Genomic DNA, 27,841 nt, shown 5'->3' on the forward strand with positions numbered 1-27,841 from the left:
GGCCCCCCCAAGCCAAGCCCCCCACCAGCCGAAGGAGACGCTGACACACATTGGGGTGTCCCAGATATTTATTGGGGGACAGCGGGGGCAGCCCTGGGACCCCTCGGGGCACGGGGACAGCATGGGGGCCGCGATGCTCCCCGGGGGTCCCGGGGTGTCCCGGGTGGTCACAAGGGTCCCAAGAGGTCCCAGGTGGCTCCTGGTGGTCCCGGGGGTTCCCGGAGGTCCTGGGGGGTCCCGGATGATTCTGGGGGGTCTCAGGAGCCTCAGTCGGAGCTGCTGGAGGAGGAGGAGGACGACGACGACGAAGAGCGCTGGGGGGAAGGGACAGCAGAGCCATGAGCCCCCGAGGGGGGCTGGGGTGACCCCCTGAGTCCCCCCCCGGTGCCCCCCACCTTGTGCCTCTTGTGAGCCTTCTTCATCCTCTTCTTCATCTTCTTCGCCGCCTTCTTGTCCAGCCCGGGGGGGAACGAGGGGAGCACCCCCGGGTGGGGCAGCACCCCGGGATGGGGGGACACCCCCGGGTGGGGCAGCACCCCGGGATGGGGGGACACCCCCGGGTGGGGCAGCACCCCAGGATGGGGGGGCACCCCCGGGTGGGGGGGCTGCGGCATGGGGGGGACCAAGGGGGGACCCGGGGGGACCAGGGATGGCCCCTGGGGGTACGGGGGGACCCCAGCGGGGTACGGGGGCTGCCCGGGCCCCCCCAGAGGGTTGGGGGGCGCCGCAGGGGGGGGGTACACGGGGTTGGGGGGTGGGACCTGGGGGGGGTACGTGGGGTTCGGGGGGTACACGGGGTTGGGCGGGGGCGGCTGTCCTGGGAGGGGGGGAAGAAAAGAGGAGATTGAGGGGAGGGGTCTGAGCCCGGGGGGGTCACGGCAGCCCCCCCAGCTCGCGGTGTCCCCCTGTACCTGCACCAGGGTTCCACATGGCGGGAGACTCCAGGACCTGGGGGGGGCACAGGGGGTGAGCGGGGACCCCCCAAACCCCCCGGCAGCCAGAGCAAACTGAGCCACGGAAACTTTGGGGGGTCCCCGGGACTGGAGCGAGGCGGGCGGGGGGGGCGGCGGGGAGTCGGAGGGTTTGGGGTGCAGGGGCGGTTTGGGGTGCAGAGGGAGATTTTGGGGTGGACACGGGGATTTTGGGGTGCACAGGGAGATTTTGGGGTGCACAGGGAGATTTTGGAGTGCAGAGGAGGCTGCAGGCGGAGTTTGGGATGCAGGGGGGATTTGGGGGTGCGCAGGGGAGCTGGCAGGGTGCGCAGGGGGATTTTGGGGTGCGGGGGGTGGTCTTGGGGCTCCGCTCCCACCTTCGCTCCGGCCGCGGCCCCTCCCGGAAGGAAGCGGGGGCGGGGCTTGGGCCGGGGCTCCTCCCCCGGGGCGGGGCCTTCCCGTCCCACCCCCCCCGCTGCTTCCCGGTCCCTCCGCGCCTGCCCCGTGCCTCAGTTCCCCGGTGTCCAGTGCCTCAGTTCCCGGTACCCCGTTCCTCAGTTTCCCCGGTATTCCGTGTCTTAGTTCCCCCGGTATCCCGTTCCCCAGTTCCCCGGTATCCCGTGCCTCATTTCCCCGGTACCCCGTGCCTCATTTCCCCGGTGCCCCGTGCCTCAGTTCCCCGGTATCCCGTGCCTCAGTTCCCGGTACCCCGTTCCTCAGTTTCCCGGTATCCCGTGTCTTAGTTCCCCCGGTATCCCGTTCCCCAGTTCCCCGGTATCCCGTGCCTCACTTTCCTTCCTCCCCGTGCCTCATTTCCCCGGTGCCCCGTGCCTCAGTTCTCGGTATCCCGTGCCTCAGTTTCCCTCCTCCCCGTGCCTCAGTTTCCCCGGTGCCCCGTGCCTCAGTTTCCCTCCTCCCCGTTCCCCAGTTCCCCCGGTATCCCGTTCCCCAGTTCCCCGGTATCCCGTGCCTCAATTTCCCTCCTCCCCGTGCCTCAGTTTCCCCGGTATCCCGTGCCTCAGTTCCCGGTGCCCCGTGCCTCAGTTCTCGGTATCCCGTGCCTCAGTTTCCCTCCTCCCCGTTCCCCAGTTCCCCCGGTGTCCCGTGCCTCAGTTTCCCTCCTCCCCGTGCCTCAGTTTCCCCGGTATCCCGTGCCTCAGTTCCCCGGTATCCCGTGCCTCAGTTTCCCTCCTCCCCGTGCCTCAGTTTCCCTCCTCCCCGTGCCTCAGTTTCCATCCTCCCCGTGCCTCAGTTTCCATCCTCCCCGTGCCTCAGTTTCCCTCCTCCCCGTGCCTCAGTTTCCCCGCACGCACCTGGCGGGGCCCGGGCTCCCCCGGGGCCGGTGCGGGTCCCGCGGCCAAGCGCTGGAGCCGCTGCAGCGCCCGCTCTGCCGAGAGCCGCGCCTCGGGGTCCGGGTCCCAGCAATCCTCCAGCAGCTCCGGCAGAGCCCCCCCGGGCTGTGGGACCCCCCCTCGGCTCAGCGGGGACCCCCGGGAGCGGGGAACACCCGGGGGCACCCCCCGAACGGGGACACCCCCCGGTACCCTCAGCGTCCTCGCTGGGCAGTGGGGAGGGGACCCCTGGGCAGCGACCCCCCCAAACACCCCTGGGCACCCCGGCAGCGACTCCCCCTCGGATTTCCTGAGTCACCCCACATCCCCCTGAGACCCTCTGGGGACCCCTGGGGTGACACCTCAAAAAAGGGGCAGGGGCACCCCTGGGGCGTCCTTGGGCTTCTGGGAGGGGACGCTGTGGGCACCCCAAACACCCCTGGGCACCCCTGGGCACCCCAAACACCCCTGGGCACCCCGAACACCCCTGGGCACCCCTGGGCACCCCAAACACCCCTGGGCACCCCAAACACCCCTGGGCACCCCGAACACCCCTGGGCACCCCAAACAGCCCTGGGCACCCCAAACACCCCTGGGCACCCCAAACAGCCCCGGGCCCCCTCTGGCACCGCCTGCATCCCCCGGGATGCCCGCGGGCACCCTTGGCCGCCCGGCCGGGGGTCCCGGGGGTCTGACCTGGGGGGCGCGGTGCCAGGCCGGGGGGATGAGCGGCCGCCGCCTCTCGTCCGCAGCCAAACGGCGGAGCTGAGCCCCGGTGGGGCTGGAGCCCAGCTCGGCCTCGTACGCCAGGCGGAACGGCGGCACCGGGGCTCCTGCGGGGCGGGCGGGGCTCAGCGGGGCCGGGGGCCAGCGGGGCCGGGGGTTTACACGGCCGGGGGTCCCGCGGGGCTCACCGGGGCTCAGGGCCTGGCAGCGGGACAGGATCTCCCAGAGCAGCAGCGCCAGCGCGTAGACATCGGCCTGGCGCAGAGCCCGGCCCCAGGCCCGCAGGTCCAGGCTCTCGTCCAGGATCTCGGGTGCCAGGTACCGCTGGGTGCCCGCCTGCGCCCGCCGGGGATCTGAGCTGGGCGGCACGGGGCCACCGGGGCCACCGGGGCCACCGGGGCCACCAGACCCCCCGCCAGGGACGGGCTCATGTTGGGGAGAGGGCTCAGCCCACGCTGCCGGTGACATCGGGGGTGCCATCGCCACCCAAGGGTTGTCACCTCCCCTTCCCCACTGTCACCCCAGGGCTGTCACCTCCCCTTCCCCACTGCCACCGCCACCCAAGGGTTGTCACCTCCCCTTCCCCACTGTCACCGCCACCCAAGGGTTGTCACCTCCCCTTCCCCACTGTCACCCCAGGGCTGTCACCTCCCCTTCCCCACTGCCACCGCCACCCAAGGGTTGTTACCTCCCCTTCCCCACTGCCACCGCCACCCAAGGGTTGTCACCTCCCCTTCCCCACTGTCACCCCAGGGCTGTCACCTCCCCTTCCCCACTGCCACCGCCACCCAAAGGTTGTCACCTCCCCTTCCCCACTGTCACCCCAGCCCTGTCACCTCCCCTTCCCCACTGTCACCCCAGCCCTGTCACCTCCCCTTCCCCACTACCACCGCCACCCAAGGGTTGTCACCTCCCCTTCCCCACTGCCGCCGCCACCCAAGGGCTGTCACCTCCCCTTCCCCACTGTCACCCCAGCCCTGTCACCTCCCCTTCCCCGCCGCCACCCCAGCCCTGTCACCTTCCGGATGGTCACGGCGTGCCGAGCGCCCGCGCTGTCCTGGGCGCGCGGTGGCAGCGCCAGCGCCAGCCCGAAGTCGCCGATGGCGCAGGTCCCGTCCTCCCGCACCAGCACGTTCTGGCTGCTCAGGTCCCGGTGCACCACGCTGGGCTTGTACAGCCCTGGGGGACACCGGGGGTCACGGGGACAGCGCAGAGACAGCGCGGGGACAGCGCAGGGACGGCGCAGGGACAGCGCAGGGACAGCAGCGCTCACCGTCGCGCCACAGCTCCTGGTGCAGGAAGGCCAAGCCGCGGGCCAGGGACAGCGCCAGGCGCACGCTGCCCGCCCAGGTCCCCACGTGCTGCCCCAGGAAGTGGCGCAGCGAGCCCTGGGGACACGCGAGGGACACGGCTGGGGACGTGGGGCACCCCCCAGTATCTCCCGCACATCTCCCCATCCCCACCAGCCCCCCCATCCCCGCCCCTGTGCTCCCCGTTACCCCCGAGCCCCCATCACCTCTGAGCCCCCAAACTCCCGTTACCCCCCGAGCCCCCATCACCTCTGAGCCCCCCAAACTCCCGTTACCCCCCGAGCCCCCATCACCTCTGAGCCCCCCAAACTCCCGTTACCCCCCGAGCCCCCATCACCTCTGAGCCCCCCAAACTCCCGTTACCCCCCGAGCCCCCATCACCTCTGAGCCCCCCAAACTCCCGTTACCCCCCGAGCCCCCATCACCTCTGAGCCCCCCAAACTCCCGTTACCCCCCGAGCCCCCATCACCTCTGAGCCCCCCAAACTCCCGTTACCCCCCGAGCCCCCATCACCTCTGAGCCCCCAAACTCCCGTTACCCCCCGAGCCCCCATCACCTCTGAGCCCCCCAAACTCCCGTTACCCCCCGAGCCCCCATCACCTCTGAGCCCCCCAAACTCCCTTTACCCCCCGAGCCCCCATCACCTCTGAGTCCCCCAAACTCCCGTTACCCCCGAGCCCCCATCACCTCTGAGCCCCCCAAACTCCCGTTACCCCCGAGCCCCCCGAGCCCCCATCACCTCTGAGCCCCCAAACTCCCGTAACCCCCCGAGCCCCCATCACCTCTGAGCCCCCCAAACTCCCGTTACCCCCCCAGCCCCCATCACCTCTGAGCCCCCCAAACTCCCTTTACTCCCCGAGTCCCCCGAGCCCCCATCACCTCTGAGCCCCCCAAACTCCCGTTATCCCCCGAGCCCCCCAGGTGACCCACGGCCGGGTAGAGCTGCAGGACCAGGAGCCCCCCTCGGGCGCGGGGTCCGGCCGCGCGGGTGTCCAGCAGCCTGGCCACGTTCTCGTGCTCCATCAGCGGCAGAGCGTGCACGGCGCGCTCGGCCGCGAACCTCCGGCCAGCGCCGGCCGCGAACGCCTTGATGGCCACGGGCCGCTGGCGCAGCGTCCCCCGCCACACCGCCGAGAAGCGCCCCGACTGCAGCACCTGCTCCGCGGGGACACGGGGGGGACAGGGGGACACAGCTGGCACCGAGTGTCCCCAGCCCCCCGACGCACAGGGACTCTCATATCCGGGCGCCTTCGGGGGTCCCCGAGCACCCTCACCGCGGACTGATGTCCCCTCTGCCCTGGGGGTCCCCACATCCCCTCCCCATGTGGGTGCGCGCTCCCAGCGTCACCTCGTTACCTGGTGGGGTGTCCCTTGCCCCGTTGGGGTGTCCCCCCCCCGTGGGTGTTCCCCCATCGTGAGTGTTCCTCGCCCCACGAGTGCCCCCCGTGGGTGTCACCCCCGCTGTGGGTGCCCCTCGCCCCACGCGTGCCCCGCACCTGCAGGAAATGCAGCGCAGGCAGGTCCGGGCTGGGGGGCTCCGGGGGGACCCCGATTCTCCGCCCCCCCCGCGGTGGCTGCCCCGTGCGGGCTCTTGTCCGGCGCAGTCCTGGATGGGGACAGCAGGGACACCCCCGTCCGGGGACCCCCCCACAGGAACCCCCCAAATCAGGGACACGGGACCTGGGCACACCAGGGACCACCAGACCCCCCTCACCACGCAGGGGACACGGAGAATGTGGCATCCCGGGACACTGGGGACACTGGGGACACCCCACCCAGGACTCCCCACCCCAGGGGATCACGAGGACACCAGGGACCCCCCGCCCCAGGGACAGGGTGACACAATACTTGGGGACCCCCCTCCCCGCCTGCACCCAGAGAGACCCTCTGGGAACCCCAGAGCTGTGGCATTTGGGGACACCCGGGGGACATCGGGCAGGGAGTGGCTGTGCCCGGGGGTCCCCCCGTCCCCCCGTGTCCCTGCCCCTACCGAGGATGCCCAGGCAGGTGAGGAGGATGAGGAGGAGGGGGCTGGCACCCCACAGCCACAGGGTCCCCGCGGATCCCCCCTGGCCGGGCACTGGGGACAGAGACCGCGGTGACACGGAGCCCCCCTGACCCCCAGGTGTGCGGGGGACGCGTTAGGGGATCCTGTGGCTTCCCCAGACTCTCCAGGTGAGAGTCCCCCGCGAGTCCCAGGTGTCCCACCTCCCCTCAGGGGGGTCTCAGGATCCCCCGCGGGTCCCCCCTGTGTCCCACCCGGGGTGTCCCCAGCTCCCGGCCGTGCCTGTCGCTGTCGCTGTCGCCGTCGCCGTCGCGGTCGCGGTGGCGTTGCCGTTGCAGAGGTGCCCGTGGCACAGGCACAGCAGCACGGAGCTGCCGGGGTGGCCCGCGGGGCTGGGGGCGCAGGTGGCCGAGGGACAGGCGTCCCCCCGGCCTCCCCAGCAGCCTGGGGAGGGGCGCGGTCACTCGGGGTGCTGGGTGACCGGGGGGGACACGGGGACGGGGGGAGCCCCTGTGCGGGTCCCCCCGCAGCTGCTCCTCCCCGGCCGCAGCTGCTGCTCAAGGTCAAGGCCGAGCGCAGCCGAGGAGGGACCGGAACCCCCCCAGATCCCCCGGCAGGACCAGAGCCTGCTCCAGCCCCCCCGGCAGGACCAGAGCCTGCTCCAGCCCCCCCCGGCAGGATCAGACCCTTTTTGCCTCTCCAAGACCCCCCCAGGGCAGGACCAAGCCCCTCCATCCTCCCCCAAAATCCCTCCAGAGCAGGACCGAATCCCTCCATCCTGCCCCAAAATCCCTCCAGAGCAGGACCGAATCCCTCCATCCTGCCCCAAAATCGCTCCGGGGAAGGAGCAGGACCGAATCCCTCCATCCTGCCCCAAAATCGCCCCAGGGCAGGACCAGGCCCCTCCATCCTGCCCCAAAATCCCCCCAGGGCAGGACCCAATCCCTCCATCCTGCCCCAAAATCCCCCCAGGGCAGGACCGAGCCCCTCCATCCTGCCCCAAAATCCCCCCGGGGAAAGGGCAGGACCCAATCCCTCCATCCTGCCCCAAAATCCCCCCAGGGCAGGACCAAGCCCCTCCATCCTGCCCCAAAATCTCCCCAGGGCAGGACCGAGCCCCTCCATCCTGCCCCAAAATCCCCCCAGGGCAGGACCCAATCCCTCCATCCTGCCCCAAAATCCCCCCATGGCAGGATCAAGCCCCTCCATCCTGCCCCAAAATCCCCCCAGGGCAGGACCAAGCCCCTCCATCCTGCCCCAAAATCCCCCCAGGGCAAGGGCAGGACCGAGCCCCTCCATCCTCCCCCATCCCCTTGTGCCCCTCCGAGCCCCCGGGGCAGGCTCAGAGCGCAGCCCCCCCGTCCCCGTCCCCGGGGGTCTCACCCTGCACCAGAGCGTGGCTGCGGTTCCAGATGCCGACGCAGCATTGCCCGGGGGGGCAGCGCACGGCGCCGGCCGCCGCCCCCCCCCGCGACCCCCAGCGCGCCCCGCACGCTCGGGTGCTTGTAGGACACGCAGGTCAGGTTGTGGGGGCCTGGGGGGGCACACACGGCACCAGGGGGTGGCTTTAACCCCCCCAAAAACGCCCCCCCCCCCCCCCCCAGCCCCGGCTGCGACCCCCCAGCACCCACCTGGGCGCCCCATGGGAGGCTCCGGGGGCCGGTGGGGAGCGGGTGGGGAGCGGAGAGAGCGGCAGGAGGAGGAGGAGGAGGAGGAGGAGGAAGAGAAGGAGTTGGAGGAGGAGAAGGAGGAGGAGGAAGGTGCTGCCCCCGCACCAGGGAGGAGAGAGCCGGGGTGTCTGGGGGGCACCCAAACGGAGCTCAGGGTCCTCTATCCCTGCTGGTGCCACTCTGGGACCGGCTGTACCCCCCAAAACTGGCCTGTGATCCCCCCAAAACCAGCTTGTGACCCCCCAAACCGGCCTCTGACCCCCCAAAACCGGCCTGTGACCCCCCAAAACCGGCCTGTGACCCCCCAAAACCGGCCTGTGCCACCGCAAATGGAGCTCAGTGTCCCCTGTCCCACTGGTGCCACTCTGGGACCGTATGTACCCCCAAAACTGGCCTGTGACCCCCCAAAACCAGCTTGTGACCCCCCAAACCGGCCTCTGACCCCCCAAATGGAGCTCAGTGTCCCCTGTCCCACTGGTGCCACTCTGGGACCGTATGTACCCCCAAAACCTGACCTGTGACCCCTCCAAATGGAGCTCAGTGTCCCCTGTCCCACTGGTGCCACTCTGGGACCAGCTGTACCCCCAAAACCTGACCTGTGACCCCCCAAAACCAGTTTGTGACCCCCCAAACCAGCCTCTGACTCCCCAAATGGAGCTCAGTGTCTCCAGTCCCACTGGCGCCACTCTGGGACCGTATGTACCCCCAAATCTGACCTGTGACCCCCAAATGGAGCTCAGTGTCCCCTGTCCCACTGGTGCCACTCTGGGACCGGCTGTACCCCCAAATCTGACCTGTGACCCCCCCAAAACCGGCCTGTGACCCCCCAAAACCAGCCTGTGACCCACCAAAACCGGTCTGTGACACCCCAAAACCGGTCTGTGACCCCCCAAAACCAGCCTGTGACCCACCAAAACCGGTCTGTGACACCCCAAAACTGGCCTGTGCCACCGCAAATGGAGCTCAGGGTCCCCTGTCCCACTGGTGCCACTCTGGGACTGACTGTACCCCCAAACCAACCTGTGACACCCCAAATCTGACCTATGACCCCCCCCCAAATGGAGCTCAGGGTCCCCTGTCCCACTGGTGCCACTCTGGGACCGGCTGTACCCCCAAAACCTGACCTGTGACCCCTCCAAATGGAACTCAGTGTCCCCTGTCCCACTGGTGCCACTCTGGGACTGACTGTACCCCCAAATCTGACCCGTGACCCCCCAAAACCAGCCTGTGACCCCCAAATGGAGCTCAGTGTCCCCTGTCCCTGCTGGTGCCACTCTGGGACCGGCTGTACCCCCAAAACTGGCCTGTGACCCCCCAAAACCAGCCTGTGACCCCCCAAACCGGCCTCTGACCCCCCAAATGGAGCTCAGTGTCTCCTGTCCCACTGGTGCCACTCTGGGACCGGCTGTACCCCCCAAAACCGGCCTGTGACCCCCAAATGGAGCTCAGTGTCCCCTGTCCCACTGGTGCCACTCTGGGACCGGCTGTACCCCCCAAACCTGACCCGTGACCCCCCCAAAACCCACCTGTGACCCACCAAAACCGGCCTGTGACCCCCAAATGGAGCTCAGTGTCCCCTGTCCCACTGCTGCCACTCTGGGACCGGCTGTACCCCCCAAACCAGCCTGTGACACCCCAAAACTGACCTGTGACCCCCCAAAACTGGCCTGTGACCCCTCCAAATGGAGCTCAGTGTCTCCAGTCCCACTGGTGCCACTCTGGGACTGGCTGTACCCCCAAATCTGACCCGTGACCCCCCAAAACCGGCCTGTGACCCCCAAATGGAGCTCAGTGTCCCCTGTCCCACTGGTGCCACTCTGGACTGTCTGCACCCCTGCCACCCCCCAAACCCCCCCATGCCCCCAGGAGGGACCCCCAAGACTTCCAGACAACGCCAGCGACTCGTGTTTATTACAAAAAGAACTCGTCGTTCCCCATTTACAAAGGAGCCCCCCAAAACTAACAGTTTCATCTAAGTCTTTTTGTACAAAAAAATAGCACTTTGGGACCCAAAACAAAAAAAAAAAACAAAAACAAAAAACAAAAACAAAAAAAAAATCATCCACCACCCTCCCCCACCAAATAAAAATCGCGTTTTGGGGGGGGAGGTTTATGACATCAGCCACCGGATTTGTAAAAACCAACCCCCCTCCCCTCCCCTTCCCCAAATTAAAACAGAACAGAGACGGGACGAGATCAAACAGGGAGAGAATTATTGCCAGTTTGGGGGGGCCGGGCCCCCCAGGACCCCCCCGCTGCATAGAGAACGGGCCCCGGCCCCCCCGGAATGGGGGGTGACAGTGGATTAAAGCTGGGAGAGGGGGGCAGCCCCCAGAGCCCCCCCGGACCCTCGGCGGGGGCGGGAGGGGAGCAGGGGGGGCTCACCCCAGCCTGTCACCCCCTTGTCAAGGCACGTTTGTGTTTTGTGTCCCGGGAACGGCTGGGGGGGATTTGGGGGGCTGCTGGGGGGGGGTGGGGGGTGCCAGGAGCGGGGGGGGGGGACCCCGGTGCCAACTGAGCCAAAATGGGGGTGCTCAGGCTGCCCCCCTCCCCCGGCACCGGGAGCAGCGCTGGTGGTGTGAACTCCCAAAAACGCTCCGGTTTCACCCAAAAATGCTCCGATTTCACCCAAAAATGCTCCGGTTTCACCCCAAAAATGCTCCAATTTCACCCCAAAATGCTCCGATTTCACCCAAAAATGCTCCGGTTTCACCCCAAATGCTCGGATTTCACCCCAAATGCTCTGATCCCCCCCAGAATAACCGCAGGCTCTGAGCAGAGCCCCCCGGGGTCCCCCTCGCTCCCAGCTGCGTTTCCATAGGAAAGCCTTGGGGACAGTCCCAGGGGAGGGGACACCGGGGCCGTCACGGGGACATCCCAACACCGGATCCGGGATCGGGTTTGGCACTTGATCCCCGCTGGGAACGGAGTTGGGCTCGGGGCTGGAGGGGAGGGGGGGGCAAAATCATCAAATTGACCATTAAATTAAGAAACCTGTTTTTTTGTCCCAATCCTTTGTGGGTTTTGGGCTGGGGGGGGGGGGGAAGGGGCTGGGGGGCTCATAGTGCTTCACAGGGTTATTAAAATACAAATGCTTAAAGTTTCCTATATAAAAATATACAAATGCAAAAATAGATATCGAGAGAGAGAGCCGGGGGGGGCTGGGGGGGCCGGGCCCTGTGCCCCCTCCCCAGGGAGCTCCTGCTGCCTTTTCCTTTTATTTTTTTTTTCGTGTGTGGGTTTGGTTTTTTTTTTTGTTTTTTTTTTTAACCAAAAAAAACAAAAACAAAAAAAAAAAAAAAAAAACAAAAAAACCCCAAATCAGAACAAGATTGCTGCTTCCCACAGGAGCTCGGGGCAGCTGCTCCAGCTCCTCTCCTGAGCTCTCCCGAGGGATTCCGGCTCCTCCCCAGTGCCTGCCCCTGCTCCGGGCCCTGCTGCAGCTTCTCCCGACAAGGGGAGCAGGAAAAGGGTGGGAAGCACTGGCTGGAGATGTGGGGTGCCCTGGCAGGGAAAATGCCCAAAAAATCCGTGGGAATGGCCCGGGGCAGGTGGGATCCCGGGGGGGTCTCCCCTCTGCACCCCCCCAGGGAAAGGGGGTCACGCCTGACCCCAAAACGGGAGCAGGGAAGTTCTTGCTCAGCTCCTCCTCCTCCATTCCCCCACCTCGGGCCCTGCTGGGCTCACCCCAAAGCTGCTGCTGGGGAACAAACCCGGATTTCCCCTTTTTTTTGGGGATGGAGCCGGGCAGGGCGCCCGGGGCAGGAAGAGGAGGGTGTGGGAGGAAGGGCGGAAAGGACCCGGCCCTCCCACGGCGGCCAGAGCAGCATCCTGGAAAACCCTTTTTGGGCAGGTTTTTCCCAAGCTGTCCCTATTTCCAACACCCTTTTTCCTTGGCTGGGAGCCTCCAGCAGAGCCCCCGAGGGTCCCCGCGGTGCCTCCCCTCGCTCCAGACCGGCTGAGCTCCAAAGATTCTCCTTTTTCCCCATTATTACTATTATTATTATTATTAATTCCAACGCTGGCTGTAATAAAAAAAGAAATCAACTTTCCCCCCCCGCTCCAGTTGTGCCCCCAGGGCTGTGTCCCAGCCCCTCTGTCCACGACCTTCCCATGGAGCAGCTCCACTCCCACGGGGCGGGAGCCCTGCCAAGAAAACGGCTGGAAACAACCAAGATCCGAGGGGAAAAAAACAAAAACAACACCTGCCGAGGCAGGGGAGGGCAGTGGGAGTCCAAGGGTGAAAACTCCAGCGGGATCTCCCCCCGAGCATGCCAAAGGAATTACAGAATCACCTCAAAGCAAAGCCAAGGACAGCCCGGGGAGGGGGGATTTGGGGGGGTTCTGATGGGAAATGGGGTCTGGGGAGGGGAGGAGAGCTCGGGCATCGCCCACGCGCCCCAGAGGGGCCGACCTGCTCCAGGATAAGGCATCAAAGGGACCACGCCATGGTCACAGCAACATCTCTCCTCTCTCAAACGAACACATTTTATATTTTTATATATATAATAATAATATAGAATCTTTTCTCTTCTTTTTTTTTTTTTGTGTTTTTTTCTGCTTTTTTGGTTTTTTTTTTGTTTAGTTTTTTTTGTTGTTGTTTTGTCGGTATTTCTGTCGTCGGGGATAAATTTTTTTTTTTGTTGTTCATTTTTTGGTTTTTTTTTTTTTTTTTTTTTTTTTGCTAAAAGGACCAAGGCATGATGACGCCGAGGGAGATGGGAGGGGCGGGGAAAGGAGGAAAAAAACGGACCAAAAAAAAAAAAAAAAAGAAATAATCAAGCCGAAATTAAAAAAAAAAAAAATATATATATATATAGCTCTGGCCTTGCAGTGGCGCCGCTCAGAAGCCGTTGCCGCTGATGTTGATGGACTGCAGGTCGGCCACCTGCATGACGTTGATGCCGCTGCTGGCCAGGCGGGCGATGCCCTCGGGGCAGATGGCCTCCATGGCCACCATGTTGGTGGCGATCAGCGCCGAGGGCGTGGCGCCCCCGTTGCCCTCGGCCGCGGCCGCCGAGTCCATGGGCACGGCCGACACGTTCATGGCCACGCCGGCGGCGCCGCCCTTCTTGTTCTGGTGCGTCTTGATGTGCTTGGACAGGTGGTCGCTGCGCATGAAGCGCTTGGGGCACTCGGGGCAGGCGAACTTCTTCTCTCCTGGGGTGGGGATGGACACGGAGGTGAGGGGTGGGGAGGTGGGGCTGGGAAGAGGGTGGGATTTGGGGAAAAAGGCTGGGATTTGGGAAGAGATTGGGATTTGGGAAAGGCTAGGACTTGAGGCTGGGATTTGGGAAGAGGTTGGGATTTGGGAAGAGGCTGGGATTTGGAAAAGGATGGGATTTGAGGCTGGGATTCAGGAAGAGATTGGGATTTGGGAAAGCTTGGGACTTGAGGTTGGGATTTGGGAAGACGTTGGGATCTGGGAAGAGGCTGGGACTTGGGAAGAGGGTGGGATTTGGGAAGAGGGTGGGTCTTGGGAAGAGATTAGGATTTGGGAAGAGGTTGGGATTTGGTAAGAGGTTGGGATTTGGAAAAGGATGGGATTTGGTAAGAGGTTGGGTTTGGGAAGAGGCTGGGATTTGGGAAGAGGGTGGGATTTGGGAAGAGGCTGGGATTTGGGAAGAGGCTGGGACTTGGGAAGAGATTAGGATTTGGGAAGAGGCTGGGATTTGGGAAGAGACTGGGACTTGGGAAGAAGCTGGGATTTGGGAAGAGGCTGGGACTTGAGGTTGGGATTCGGGAAGAGGCTGGGATTTGGGAAAAGGCTGGGACTTGGAAAAGGTTGGGATTTAGGAAGAGGTTGGGATTTGGGAAAAGGCTGAGATCTGGGAAAAGGTTGGGACTTGGGAAGACGCTGGGACTTGGAAAAGGTTGGGATTTAGGAAGAGGTTGGGATTTCGGAAATGGTTGAGATCTGGGAAAAGGCTGAGATCTGGGAAAAGGCTGGGACTTGGGAAGAGACTGGGATTTGGGAAAAGGTTGGAATTTGGGAAGAGGCTGGGACTTGGGAAGAGGCTGGGATTCAGGACTTTGGGAGCAGCCATTCCAAGGAACCCCAGGGTTTCAGGAGCAGCCAAGCCAGGATTTTGGGAGCACCCATCCCAAGGAATCCCAGGATTTTGGGAGCAGCCACCCCAGGATTTTGGGAGCAGCCATCCCAGGGTTCAGGATCAGCCCCCCCAGGGTTCAGGAGCAGCCCCTCCAGGATCCAGGAGCAGCCCCCCAGGGTTCAGGAGCAGCCCCCCAGGATTCTGGGAGCAGCCACCCCAGGGTTCAGGAGCAGCCATCCCAAGGACTCCCAGGATTCAGGATCAACCCCCCCAGGATCCAGGATCAGCCCCCCCCAGGATCCAGGATCAGCCCCCCCAGGATCCAGGAGCAGCCCCCCCAGGGTTCAGGGAGCAGCCCCCCCAGGATTTTGGGAGCAGCCACCCCAGGATTCAGGAGCAGCCATCACAAGGAATCCCAGGGTTCAGGAGCAGCCCCCCAGGATTCAGGATCAGCCCCCCAGGATTTCAGGAGCAGCCCCCCAGGGTCCAGGAGCAGCCCCCCCAGGGTTCAGGAGCAGCCACCCCAAGGACTCCCAGGGTTCAGGATCAGCCCCCCAGGATCCAGGAGCAGCTATCACAAGGAATCCCAGGGTTCAGGATCAGCCACCCCAGGATTCAGGAGCAGCCCCCAGGGTTCAGGAGCAGCCCCCCAGGATTCAGGATCAGCCCCCCAGGGTTCAGGATCAGCCCCCCAGGGTTCAGGAGCAGCCACCCCAAGGACTCCCAGGGTTCAGGATCAGCCCCCCAGGATCCAGGAGCAGCCCCCCCAGGATTCAGGATCAGCCCCTCAGGGTTCAGGAGCAGCCATCCCAAGGACTCCCAGGATCCAGGAGCAGCCCCCCAGGGTTCAGGATCAGCCCCCCAGGATCCAGGATCAGCCCCCCAGGGTTCAGGAGCAGCCATCCCAAGGACTCCCAGGGTCCAGGAGCAGCCCCCCAGGATCCAGGATCAGCCCCCCAGGGTCCAGGAGCAGCCCCCCAGACCCCGGCTCGCAGCCCGTACCCGTGTGCGTGCGCTTGTGCCGCTGCAGCTCGTCGGAGCGGGTGAAGCGCTTCCCGCACAGCACCCAGGTGCAGATGAAGGGTCTCTCCCCCGTGTGCCACCGCAGGTGTGCCCGCAGGTGAGAGGTCTTCCCGTACACCTTCCCGCAGCCCGGCACGTGGCAGATGTGCTGCTTTTTCTTCCCTGGATCCCCAGAGCTCCTGCAAGGAGGGAAAGGGTTAAACCCCAAGGGAATCGGATTGGGATGGGATTGGTGGGTTTGGGGTTTGGGGTGAGGTTCAGAGCCAGGGTCAGAGCAGCCCCAGGGGCACTCCAGGCACGGGGAATCGGGGTTGGAAAGGTGGACCTGGGGGTGCCCAGGTGGCCACGGGGACGTGGCACTGGGGTGGCCTTGCCAGAGCTGGGGGAACCTGACGATGGGAGGGACCCTTTCCAAGGAGGCACCCTGGGGATGCTGCGAGCAGCAGCCTCACCTGCCCTCGCCCTCCTTGCAGTAGGGACAGGTGCAGGCTTCCCTCCGCGTTTTCCGGCCCTGCTGGGGCTGGGGGTCGGGGCTGGTCTCCCCCTCCTCCACGGCCGCGCTCTCGTCGCCCAGCCCGTCCCCGCTGCCGCCGTGCAGCCCCAGCTGCGCCCCGTGCTCACCTGCAAGAGAGCACAGTTAGGGCCCCTCACCAAGGATGGAGCTGGCAATTAATCCCACCCTCTCCCCCGGCTTTCCTGACCCTCCCCATCTCCTGGGCTCTCCCTGCTGCTGTTCCCAGCAGCTCCAGCGAGGATGAGGCCACAGGAAGGTCAGTGGGGGCTGATGGTCACTCACTGCACCTTTGGAACTGGACTTGCATTCCCAAAAGTGTACCCACGATCCTGCTGGGAAACCCTGCTGAGACCAGCACCTCGGCCAAGCAGGGAAACTTCCTTTACAACCCCAGTTTTCTACGTAGGAGCTCTGAGGCAGGAACCAGGTGGGGGGTTGGAGAAGGATAAATTTCAAATCCCCTGTGAGGCGCAGGCTGGGCGCTCTGGAGGTGCCAGGAGGGAGTTTCACAACCCAGAGACGGAGCTGGGAATGAGGAGGAATTCCTGGCAGGAACAGCCTCCCCAGTCCCTGGTGGTGCTGGTGCCAGCAGGCGTCAGTGGTGCCTGGGCAAAGCTCCACGGAGGAGCAGGAGGGACAGCAGCCACCAGAACGGGTCCCTGCAGCCCAGAGGAGGACAAAAGCCACCGGGAAAGTGAGGAAATCTTTCCCAAAACCCAAGCTAAAGCTTCCCAGCACAGCCTGGGGCTGTTTGCCTGTGGAGAACAGGAGGGGCAGACTGGGGACGGGGCAGGAGCAGCCAGGATGTCACCAGGGGCTGTCACCAGGGGCTGTCACCCCACACAAACCCCAGATTTCCAGCCTGGCACCAACCCTGGGAGCAGGGGAATGCTGCCCCAGCCAGGCCTGTCCCCTCCAAAGGTGACACCGTTTGAAGCCCAGCCCTCAGTGCCACATTCCCTGCAGAACTGAGGATTCCAGGAGCTCCCCAGTCCCTCCCTGCAGCTCCCTGACGTGTCTGCAGTCACAGCCCTGCAGGAGGGAGCTGGGAGGGGATTTTAAGCTCCCTAAGCCAGCACCAACAGCTTTGTGCTCCAGCCACGGATTAGAGATTTCCCCGGATGGGAAGAGCTGATGGACAAAAAAAAAAAAAAAAAAAACCAAAAAAAAAAAGCTCTCTCCCCTCCTCCCAAAAAAAAAAACCCAAACCAGGAGAAAACACAAGTTCTCTCCCCAAAAATACACCAGGGGCAGGGGGAATCCAGCCAGGATGCTTCAATCCTCCAAGAGGCAAAAGCCCACGAGGCACTTTTGGCCTTTTGGCACGGGGGGAACAAACCCAAATCTGCTGCTGGAGATCTGTGTCTGCCTCTCAGCGAGGTATGAATCCAGGGCAGCAGATCCTGGACCTGCAGGGATCATCCCACCCCAAACAACAGCTCTGGAATCTCTGGGACTCAAGAGGTTCAGGGAAGAGGTGGGCAGAGAGGATAATTCACGTTTATTATCCCTGCTAATGCACGTCCCTGCTAAGACTAAAGCTTCCCTGGAGGCTCCACACTCGGGTCAGCAAAGCCCTGGAAAAAATATTATTAATAGAGCAGGAGGAGGTTTAATCCTTGGAAAAAACCTGGGAAGAAAGAGTGATTTTGGGAAGGCAGGAGAGGGGCCCTGCTCCACCAGCGACCTCTGAGACCCCCCCAGGAACGGGGCAGTTCCTGGTGTCCCACCAAAAAACCCCAAACCCAGGAATGTTGGCTTGGGAATTCTCTGCAGACAAGGTGCTCCTTGTGCAGGAAAAAGCTGGGGTTTGTTTGCTTTATTTAGCAAACTACCAGGAGGTGAGAAATGCCAGGCGGGGAGGAGAGAGGAGCTCTCACACCCACCCCGGCCGACCTCAGGCAGGGGAACAGACCCCGTGTTCATCTTCAGGGGAAGAGCTGGAAATAAAACCCAAAACCAACAAACCAGGGCTGATTGTGCAAACTCTGGCAGCTGGGCAGAGGAGCAGGGGGTGAGGCGGGGAGCTGGCACCAGGCACGAGGAAGTTTTCAGGTGAAAAGAAAGAAAAGCAAAACCTGGGGACGTGCAGCCCCAGCCTCGCAGGGTGTGTTCCTGTAAATATCTCCAAAATCCACATTTTCTAGCTCACAACTCGAGTTCTCCCCACTTCCTGCCCTGCCCAGAACAAACCCAGCTGCTCCAGACACACCAAAGAGCTGCACAAAGGGACAAAGTGGCTTTGGAACCTCGTCCCCTTGGTTTCTTCCCTTTCTGATTCCCTCCCTGATTTGCAAAATGAGTTAATCTGCACCAGGAGCTCATCCACGCAAATGAGCCAAGCTCTGGCTCAGCAATTCCTTGGAGACTGGGGTGGTGGAGAGGGAACCAGGGGATGGGGCAGGCTGCAAGTCTGCAGCCCAGTGAGTAACTGGGCTTTAATTTGGACTCTAATGACTCCAGAAGCCACTCCCTGGGCAGCTCCTGTAATTGCTGGAGGTTTCTGTGCGTCAGGACGAGCGACACTTCCTTTGGAGAGGGGATAAATTGGGATGGAGCTGATGGAATGAGTGAGGTGGGCTGCAACAGGGGACAGAGCGAGGCAGGGAATCACCTCATCATTCACTCTGCTAGATCTGTGAATCCCCCAGGATTTGCCAAATGCTGCAGCCTGACAGACAGAGCCCCTCTGCCCTTTAAATTCCTGAATTGTCACATTACCCGGATGAAGCCCCTGGTCCTGCCCTGCCTTTGCTGGGTGGAAGCGCCCAGAGCACCTCACCCTGCAGCACAGGCAGGTCCCACCCCCTGACACCCAGGCAGAAATCCCTGTGTGAGGGCTGTGGAAGGAGGAAAATGCCTGGATGAGACAGGGAAGGGCAATTCCCGAGGTGGGGAGCCCCAGCAGGCACCTCCCACCTCCCCCGAACCTGCGTGCGCCTCTCGCTCCCCCCAGTCAAGGCTGGATGCTTTCCCGAGCCACAAATCCCAAGGTTTTAATCCCAAGGAGGAACTGACGCCTGTATCAGTCTCAGGATCTGACCCAGGCGTCCTGGATGGGCTGGAGGGGATGGGGAGTGGGATGGGGTGGGAGGGGACGCTCTGGAGAGGAGCCAGACGGAAACTCCCCCAGAGCGCAGCCAGGACGCGTCTCCTGCGTGGGGTGATAAGGACGGGGCTCCAGCAGGGCTGGGGCTGGCCCAGATAAAAGGGAGACACAGATCAGGGCCTGGCAGACGGCTCTGGGGCTGGGACCTGTCCTGGGAGGAGTCACGGGGTGGGAGCTGCACGTCCAACCCGACCCGTCCGACCGGCGCGGCCGCCAGCGCTTCCCTGAGCCGGGAGGAGCACGGGGAGCAGGAGGAGCAGGGATGGACCATGGAGCCAGGGCTGCCCCACGGAGCCTGGGCTGCCCCACGGAGCCTGGGCTGCCCCATAGAGCCTGGGCTGCCCCATAGAGCCAGGGCTGCCCCATAGAGCCTGGGCTGCCCCATAGAGCCTGGGCTGCCCCAGAGAGCCAGGGCTGCCCCATGGAGCCAGGGCTGCCCCACGGAGCCTGGGCTGTCCCACGGAGCCTGGGCTGCCCCATAGAGCCAGGGCTGCCCCATGGAGCCAGGGCTGCCCCAGAGAGCCAGGGCTGCCCCATGGATCCCAGGGCTGCCCCACGGAGCCTGGGCTGCCCCATGGATCCCAGGGCTGCCCCACGGAGCCTGGGCTGTCCCACGGAGCCAGGGCTGCCCCATGGATCCCAGGGCTGCCCCACGGAGCCTGGGCTGTCCCACGGAGCCTGGGCTGCCCCATAGAGCCAGGGCTGCCACACGGAGCCAGGGCTGCCCCATGGATCCCAGGGCTGCCCCACGGAGCCAGGACTGCCCCATGGAGCCAGGACTGCCCCATAGAGCCCGGGCTGCCCCATGGAGCCCAGGGCTGCCCCACGGAACCAGGGCTGCCCCAGAGAGCCCAGGGCTGCCCCAGAGAGCCAGGGCTGCCCCATGGAGCCAGGGCTGCCCCACGGATCCCAGGGCTGTCACACGGAGCCAGGGCTGCCCCATGGAGCCAGGGCTGCCCCATAGAGCCAGGGCTGCCCCATGGATCCCAGGGCTGTCCCACGGAGCCAGGGCTGCCCCATGGAGCCAGGGCTGCCCCATAGAGCCAGGGCTGTCCCACGGAGCCAGGGCTGCCCCATGGAGCCAGGGCTGCCCCATAGAGCCAGGGCTGCCCCATGGATCCCAGGGCTGCCCCACGGAGCCTGGGCTGTCCCACGGAGCCTGGGCTGCCCCATAGAGCCAGGGCTGCCACACGGAGCCAGGGCTGCCCCATGGATCCCAGGGCTGCCCCACGGAGCCAGGACTGCCCCATGGAGCCAGGACTGCCCCATAGAGCCCGGGCTGCCCCAGAGAGCCCAGGGCTGCCCCACGGAGCCAGGGCTGCCCCACGGAGCCAGGGCTGCCCCATGGATCCCAGGGCTGCCCCATGGATCCCAGGGCTGCCCCACGGAGCCCAGGACCCACAGGGTGACCCACAGGGCTGTGTGGGGCACAGCCTCACCCAGACAGAGCTGTGGCGGCACAGGCTCTGCCGGGAGCGCTGCCCTTCCTCCCCAGCGAGCCCTGGGGACTCGTGTGAGTCCCGGGGGAAGGACACGGACCGAGGCCAGCCGGGAACGCAGCGGGGATGTAAAGTCCAGCCTGGCCGGGGCTCAGAGCAGGAAGTTTCACAACAGGCTGATTTGTGCTGTGATGTCACGGGGGCGAGACAAACAAGGGCTGCAGCGCCGGGCGGATCCTGCGGGGCCGGGGCTCTGCTCCCGTTCCCGTTCCCGCCCCCGTTCCTGTTCCCGCTCCCATTCCCTTTCCCATTTCCGTTCCCACTCCCATTCCTCTTCCCATTCCCGTTCCAGTTCACATTCCCATTCCTGTTCTCATTCCTGTTCCCTTTCCCGCTCCCGGTTCCTGCTCCCGTTCCCGTTCCCGTTCCTGTTCCTGTTCCCACTCCCACTCCCGTTCCTGTTCCCGCTCCCGCTCCCATTCCCATTCCCATTCCCGTTCCCACTCCCACTCCCGTTCCTGTTCCCGCTCCCGTTCCCATTCCCGTTCCCTTTCCCATTCCCGCTCCCGCTCCCATTCCCATTCCCGTTCCAGTTCACATTCCCATTCCTGTTCTCATTCCTGTTCCCTTTCCCGCTCCCGGTTCCTGCTCCCGTTCCTGTTCCTGTTCCCACTCCCACTCCCGTTCCTGTTCCCGCTCCCGTTCCCTTTCCCTTTCCCATTCCCATTCCCATTTCCCCTCCCACTCCCACTCCCGTTCCTTTCCCGTTCCCCTCCCACCGCGCTCCGTGCCGTGCCGCTGCCCCGTCCCGGCCCTGCTCCAAGGCTGCCCGGACACAATCGGGGCTTTGTGCCCCGGGCTGGGCTTGGGCCGGGCCCTGGAGGGGCGAGGGGGAGCAGGAGCCGGGAGGGTTTCCGAGCACACTGCCGAGTTTCCCTTTCAGGATGGTCCTGATGTCCCCCTGCTCCATTCCCCCATCCAAGGAGCTGGAACCGAGCTCGTGCTGCCCAGAAAATCCCAATCCCACCCAGGAGCTCCCTCCAGCCCTGGAATCAAACATCCCAAAACGAGGGATATCCCTTGAGTGTCCCCAAAACAAGGGGGTTTAATTCCAGTTAAAATTAAACCTGGTGGTCGCCTGTTTACCCAGCACATTCCTGAGCCAGGCAAGGCTGGGACAGGGACATGGGGACAGGGCCACCACAAGGACACGGAGCTCAGAAAGTCCCTCTCCCCCTCCCTATGGCAAAAGAGGAAGAGAAACCCCGATGTCACAAAATGCCCGCCAACATCCCCTCACACAGGATGTCCCCTCCCCGTGGGCTGGGGTGACACTGAGGTGTCTCAGACCCCACGGAGGTAGCACAGACCTCACTGAGCTGTCACAGACCCCACTGAGGTGCCACAGACCCCACTGAGGTGTCTCAGACCCCACGGAGGTAGCACAGACCTCACTGATGTGGCACAGACCCCACTGAGCTGTCACAGATCCCACTGAGGTGCCACAGACCCCACTGAGGTGTCTCAGACCCCACTGAGCTGTCACAGATCCCACTGAGCTGTCACAGATCCCACTGAGCTGTCACAGATCCCACTGAGGTGCCACAGACCCCACTGAGGTGTCTCAGACCTCACTGATGTGTCACAGACCCCACTGAGCTGTCACAGATCCCACTGAGGTGCCACAGACCCCACTGAGGTGTCTCAGACCCCACTGATGAGGCACAGACCCCACTGAGCTGGCACAGACCCCACTGAGCTGTCACAGACCCCACTGAGGTGTCTCAGACCCCACTGAGGTGGCTCTCAGACCCCACTGAGGTGGCTCAGACCCCACTGAGGTGTCTCAGACCCCACTGAGGTGGCTCTCAGACCCCACTGAGGTGGCACAGACCCCACTGAGCTGGCTCTCAGACCCCACCTGAGCCCCAGACCCCGTCCCTCACCTCTCAGGTGCCCACCCAGGTGGGCAGGGCTGGCAGCAGCCCCGGGAGGGTTTTGGGGTGCTGCCAGCTGAGGAAATCCCCCCTCCCTGGCAGCAGGGCCTGTTTGCCCACATGCCACCCCTGGTGGTCACAGACCTGCCCCTGCTGCTTCCAGCCCGGCCAGGCAGGAGGAACAGCCTTCGAGCCACCCTGAACACAGACACTGAGTCAGAGCTGCACAGAGAGCTGGGCTCGCCATTACACCCAGGAGCAAAAAAATCTGAGTTTTAAAGACCTTTTCAAGTGTTGTTTTCTCCCTGAGGGATTTTTCCCCTGCCAAAAAAACAGGAGAAAACCTCACTGGCAACAGAGCAGAGGGGCTGGCAGCCACAGCCCCCCATCCACGGGGCTCAGGAGGGGACACAGAACCCCCCAGAGGCTGAGCTGAGCTCTGGAAGGGGCAGGACACGCAGAGCTGCCAGCCCAGGTGGCAGCTGGGGCCACCACACCCCCGGCTGGGCACCTCCTCCCTCCCCAGCAGCCCTGAACACGCAGCAGGATCCAAGGAAAACCAGCAAGGGCTCATTTTCCATCTGCCTCCCCCGGAAGCAGAGCAGCTTTTCCTGCTCCAAAAATCCCTCCCAACTCCTTGCCTGGAGCAGAAAGTTCCAGCACACGTGGAGGCTTGGAAAACACTCAGGGATTTGGGAGGTGTTGGGAACAAACCCCTCCCTCAATTCCCACTGGAGAGCTCGGACCTGGGGGGATGTGGGGCTGGGGGGACAAAGGGACCCTTTGCCACGTCTGAGGGACACGGGCAGAGAAAAACTCCTCCAGCCTGGAGCCAAATCCTGCCCTGGATGGGTGCCAGGGGCTGTCCTGGCCACAGCTTTCCCCATTTCATCCCAGGAGCCTCCCGGACCATCCCACGGAGCTGGGGCTCCCCAAGAACTCTGAACCCTGCTCTGGCTTTTCTTTTCAAATGTCCCCGTGTCACAGCGCCAGCGTCACGTCCCCGGGGCTGGGGACACGGCCAGGAGGCCCCAGCGCTGCTGCTGCCACCGCTGGCGGGGAATTCTGCAAGGGCTGAGAGCTGCCGAGCTAAAAAAACAGGCGAGGAGGAGGAGGAGAAAGAGAAGGAGGAGGCGGCTGCGTGCGATGGGTGGTCTCTAGAACGTTCCTCCCTGTTCCACCTCCGAGGGCAGAGCCAGGCACGAATACAGGAACTGGGGCTGGCCCACGCCTTTCTCCAGAGCCTTCAAAACAAGGGAGAGCCCGGGAGCACGGCAGGAACGAGCCCCGGCCCCGCAGGGCAGCGAGGGGACCCGGGGCTCACGGGGGCCGCGTCCCCCCGGTGCCAGCCCCGGCTGCGGAGCCCCCCGGGTCCCTGCGCTCCGGGAAATCCAAGGATCAGGCTAATCCCGAGGCTGGAGTGACCCGTGGCTCGCCTGCGAGCCAAGCTGCTGTAGCAACAGCCCAAAATAATGCTGCAAAACAAGCCCGGGGGAGCAGCCGCCGCCTCTCGCGAGAAGGAAGCACGGGCTGGGTTGAGCAACATTTTCTGCTGCCTCTCAACTGTGACTAAATCCAGCAACAGCCCCTTTTAGCCAGAGCCAGAACACACACACAAAAAAAAAAAAAAACCAAAACCCAAGGAAAGCAGTGGAAAAGCAAGCGGAGAGCGTTCCCAGAGCCGATCCCTTCCGCGGCGGAAGCGGAGCAGGCTCCAGCTCGGCTCCCCACGCACGTATCCTGCTTTTCCCAGGCTGGGCGGGACACTGGGATGGATCCCTGCGGTCTGAGCAGGGTGTCCTGTGCCCACGGGACCGTCTGGGCCACGCTGAGGTCACGCTGCCAGCACCAGACACTTACTGAGCCCTTTGGTCCATCCCGTGAGGAAATTTCCTGAGGCTCTGTGACTCTGTTTTCATGGGGTTGTCACTTAATCCCTCTGTGACTCTTTACAGGCTCAGCCAAGGAGCCCAGCTGGACTCGGGACCTGACCCGAGACTGCTGGGTGGCCACCAGAGCAGGACAGTGGCACAAAACCAGGTGTCCCCTTTTCCTCCACTTTCCCCTCACAGCCACCTCCTCCCTTTCCTTCCAAGACTTCAACTCCCCAAAGAGACCTTCAGTGAATTCTGGCGATCAACACACTCGGTTGTCAGGGCCAGCACAAGCCCCACCCCAGCTGCCAACACCATTTGACACCAACCACGCCCAGCCCAGCCCGGCCCCGCGTTCCTCGCCCCCAGCACTCACCGGGCGCGTTGGCGATGGCCAGGGGCAGTCCCTGCAGCTGGTGCACCTGGATCCCGGACGCTCCCAAGGCACTGAGGTTAATAGTCTGGAGGCCCGGCACGGAGGAGAGCTGGGCGGCGTTGACGGTGACGGTGCCGCTGGGCAGGGAGGCGATGGGGGTCAGCGTGGTGCTGGTGCTGCCCGTCTGGCCCAGCGACACCCCCTGCATGGGGGCCAGCGTGATTGTCTGCGCCTGGGGGTTCTGCACCTGCAGGTTCTGCAGCTGGATGGTCTGCCAGCTCACCTGCCCGTTGGGACCCACCGTGGGCGTGCGGATGATGATGGGGCCCGAGTTGGGCACGGCCTGGAGCTGCAGGTTCTGCAGGGTGTCTTGGGAGATGGCTTGAGTGGCAAAGGTCTGGCCAGACAGCGGGGTGGTCTGCAGGGCTTGGATTGTCTGCCCTCCTTGGACCAGCTGTGGCTGGATCAGGATCTGCTGCTGCTGCTGCTGCTGGGACTGCTGCCCCTGATCCCCCTCCTTCTGCTGCCCGGGCTGCAGGGTCACCCCGGACACCGGGCTCTGCAGAGAGTCCGAGCTGGGCACGCTGCTGGCCCTCTGGGGCGTCTGCGCCTGCACGTTGGTGCCCACCGTGGCGCTGGTGGAGAAACTCATGGCGCCCACGTTACTGGTGGTGGTGGTGGTGGAGTAGCTGTTGGCGTTGGTGAAGAAGGCGCCCGAGCTGGCCTGGGACGTGGCCGTGCTGCCCGAGCTGCTGGCAGCCCCCGAGGTGGCCGGCTGGGAGCTGCTGTCCGGCGACCCCGAGCTGCTCAGGGTGCCCGTCTGGGACGTGGGGGCCAGGCTGGCGGCCACGCTGTTGACAGGCAGCAGGGTGATGTTGCCGTTCAGGGCCACGGGCACGTTGGCCACGTACTGGGTCTGCCCGGAGAGGCTGTTGTTGGCCAGCCCCACGCCCTGGATGGGCACGGCCTGCTGCAGCAGGTTGGGCATGGCGATGAGGTTGCTGCCGCCCGCACGGCTGGTGATGATCTGCTGGTTGGAGCCGGGGATGATCTGCAGCTGCCCCGAGGCATCCTGCTGCACGTTCACCTGCGCCGGGGTGGTGGCGAACTGCAGCTGCTGCCCGTCGATGGTCTGGAACTGGGGGATCACCTGGTACTGGATGTTGGGGATGACGCCCGGCAGCCCCGTGAGCACCTGCTGGTTCTGCAGGCCGGACGCCGAGGTGACCACGTAGGGCCCGGTGCTGACCGGGCGGCTCTTGGAGGCGTCGCCGCCGTTGCCGCCGTTGCTGCCCGGCTCCTTGGAGCCCGTGGGGGTGCTGGAGCCCGCCGAGATGATCTGCCAGCCGTTGGCCGACTGGGTGAGCTGGGCGGCGGCCGCGTTCAGGTCCAGCTCGCCGCTCCCGCCCTGCTGGCCCTGGGAGCTGTTGGAGTTCTCATTGGGAGACTCGATGCGGCTGCAGGTGGCCGCCAGCAGGGCCAGCGGGGACGGCTGAGACTCCTGGGGACGAGAGGAGGAGTTAAGGCGATGGGAGGTGGCGCGAGGGGCAGGCCCGGAGTGAAAAAAAAAAAAAAAAAGAAAAAAAAAAAAAAAAAACGGAGAAAGAAAAAAAAACAAAAAGCAAAACCCAGAAAACTTAAATAGAGAAAACAGGGAGGAGCGTACTCGGAAAAGATAAACACTCCTTCCTGAACAAACCCACCCACAGCCGGAAAAACACAACTGCCAGGCACAGGGCTGTCAGGCTGGGACAGCCTGAACCACAGGGAAAAGCCTTTTGGGAGGGAGGAAAGCCAAGGGAGCCTGCCTGGGAAAGCCAGGAGAGGAGAGGGCTCCTCCAACCCAAATCGGGGGAATCCCCCTCAGTTACAACCCCAGGAAGGAGGGTCACAGGGTCATTCCTGGGCTGCCCGAGCTGGAGCAGGGCCAGCAGGGGCCGTGGTGTCACTGGGAGCAGGGGAACTGCGTGATTCCGAGGACAGCCGGCAGCGAGGAGAAGCCACGGGCGCTGTTTGGCAGCGCTCAGCCTCCTCTTCCTGCCCGTGCTGAAACGCTCGCCTGGGCCCAGCAAACAGCTCGGCCCGGCCCTGGACTTTGCCACGAGTTCCCGGGGCCAGCGGGGCCGGGCGGGGGCCGATCCTCCCCCCACTCACCTGGGCCTCCCCGCCGCCGGCGCTGCTCGTGCTGCTGGCGTCGCCTTCGCCCTTGTCGGGCTTCACAGCCGACATCTCCTCGGTGCTCTCTTGGTCTGCGCAGGAGGGAAGCGACAGCCCCGGTTAGGGACATTTCGGGGCAGGGCAGCGGCACGAGGCTCGGGAGGGGCAGGCAGGGCCCGGAGGGGACACGGCGGGCCGGCTCCGGGGGCACCGCGAGCGCCTGGCGCAGCCGGGAAGGGGCTGCGAAGAGCCGGGAGCTGCCAAAGGGGAGCTGGCAGCGGGACAGGGGGGGAGGACCCGGCCCCGCTCCAGGGCCCAGCTCCTCCCCACCGCCCGGGACACTCCCTGGCCCCGCCGAGGTCCTCCCCGGGCCGTGCCCGCCGGCCGGGGCACACTCCGCCCCGGGACCCGCACCGGGATTCCCCCGCCCGGGGCCGCCCCACCCGCGACCCTCCGGCGCGGGGTCCCCGCTCCCACCGGATCCTTCCTCTCCCGGCGCTCGGGAGCCTCCTCATCCTCCGCCGGCCACGGGGCTGAGCCCCCCGGTGCTGCCCTCACCCCGGCGCCCCTCTGCACCGGGGAGGGGACGCTGAGCGCCCCCCGCCCGCTCTCCCCTTCCCACGGCGCTGCCGCGCGGCCCCCCCGCGCTCGGCTCCCGCATCCGCCCCCGCAGGGCGCCTTGCCCGGGAACGGGGGAAAGCCCCCCGCTCCCCGCGCTCGCAGCCGCCCACCCCCACGGCCTCCCCCGCCATCTCCGCGCCCGATCCCCCGGGATCTCGGGCCCCCCCCACCGCCCCCAGCCCCGATTCCCGGGGCGTCCCCATCACTCCCCGCCGCCCCCTCCTCCGCTCCAGCCCTGCCCGGCGCGGCCGCCGGTCCCTCCCCCGAGGCCTTCCCCCCTCCCCCGGGTCCCTCCCCCGGCAGGTCCCCCCGGCGCGGCGCGGCGAGGCCCGGCCCGGCGGGGCCCGGCCCGGCGGGGCGGGGCCGCCTCTGGCCCCTCCGAGCGGGCGGGCGCCGCCGCCTCTGCGTGTGCCCGGGGCCCCGCGCGGCGCTCGGCGCCGGCCCCGTCCTTACCGCTCATGGTGCCGGGGCCGGGCCGGGCGCGCGGGGCGGGGCGGGGGCGCGGGCGGGCGAGCGGCCGAACCCGCCGGTGCCGCCGAGGGGCTGCCGAGGGAGGGGCCGCGCGCCGCGGCCGCAGCCCCGCGCCCCGCCCCCGCCGCCCCCGCAGCCAATGGGAGCCGCGCGGTCCGCGGAGCGACGGGCGGCGCGGCCAATGGGAAGCGAGGGCGGCGCGGCGCGGGGGGAGCGGAGGGCGGGCGGGCCCCGCCCCCGGCGCCCCGCCCCGTGGGGGAGGGGGAGCGCGGCGGGGCGGCGGCCAATGGGGG

General features: G+C 65.1%; 2 protein-coding genes and 1 long non-coding RNA gene across 4 annotated transcripts; 1 reads left to right on the plus strand and 2 right to left on the minus strand.

Moving 5' to 3' along the window:
* Positions 1-50: 50 nt before the first annotated feature.
* Positions 51-7,948, minus strand: LOC130265834 (anti-Muellerian hormone type-2 receptor-like). The gene is made up of 15 exons (XM_056515147.1): positions 7,936-7,948; positions 7,695-7,838; positions 6,587-6,748; positions 6,290-6,379; positions 5,796-5,905; positions 5,230-5,454; positions 4,263-4,377; positions 4,008-4,168; positions 3,178-3,325; positions 2,960-3,096; positions 2,246-2,389; positions 912-948; positions 577-817; positions 396-504; positions 51-314 (listed from the first exon to the last, which is right to left on the minus strand). Exons 1-15 carry the CDS (start codon positions 7,946-7,948, stop codon positions 267-269), a joined length of 1,884 nt encoding a protein of 627 aa, XP_056371122.1. The 3' UTR covers positions 51-266.
* A 3,320-nt stretch (positions 7,949-11,268) lies between these two features.
* Positions 11,269-27,634, minus strand: SP1 (Sp1 transcription factor). Of its 2 annotated transcripts, none has more exons than XM_056515202.1 (6): positions 27,531-27,634; positions 26,454-26,548; positions 24,300-25,800; positions 15,503-15,671; positions 15,030-15,229; positions 11,269-13,134 (listed from the first exon to the last, which is right to left on the minus strand). In XM_056515202.1, exons 1-6 carry the CDS (start codon positions 27,535-27,537, stop codon positions 12,818-12,820), a joined length of 2,289 nt encoding a protein of 762 aa, XP_056371177.1. In that variant the 5' UTR covers positions 27,538-27,634; the 3' UTR covers positions 11,269-12,817. The 2 variants fall into 2 exon arrangements, with proteins under 2 accessions (XP_056371177.1, XP_056371178.1); XM_056515203.1 differs by lacking the exon at positions 27,531-27,634 and adding an exon at positions 26,934-27,055.
* LOC130265895 (uncharacterized) lies at positions 13,207-14,288 on the plus strand. The gene is made up of 3 exons (XR_008842705.1): positions 13,207-13,496; positions 13,549-14,037; positions 14,225-14,288. It is a non-coding gene; the product is annotated as an uncharacterized LOC130265895 (long non-coding RNA).
* Positions 27,635-27,841: the final 207 nt, after the last annotated feature.

Source organism: Oenanthe melanoleuca, linkage group LGE22 (assembly GCF_029582105.1).
Source record: "Oenanthe melanoleuca isolate GR-GAL-2019-014 linkage group LGE22, OMel1.0, whole genome shotgun sequence".
In the NCBI taxonomy this organism is placed as follows: domain Eukaryota; kingdom Metazoa; phylum Chordata; class Aves; order Passeriformes; family Muscicapidae; genus Oenanthe; species Oenanthe melanoleuca.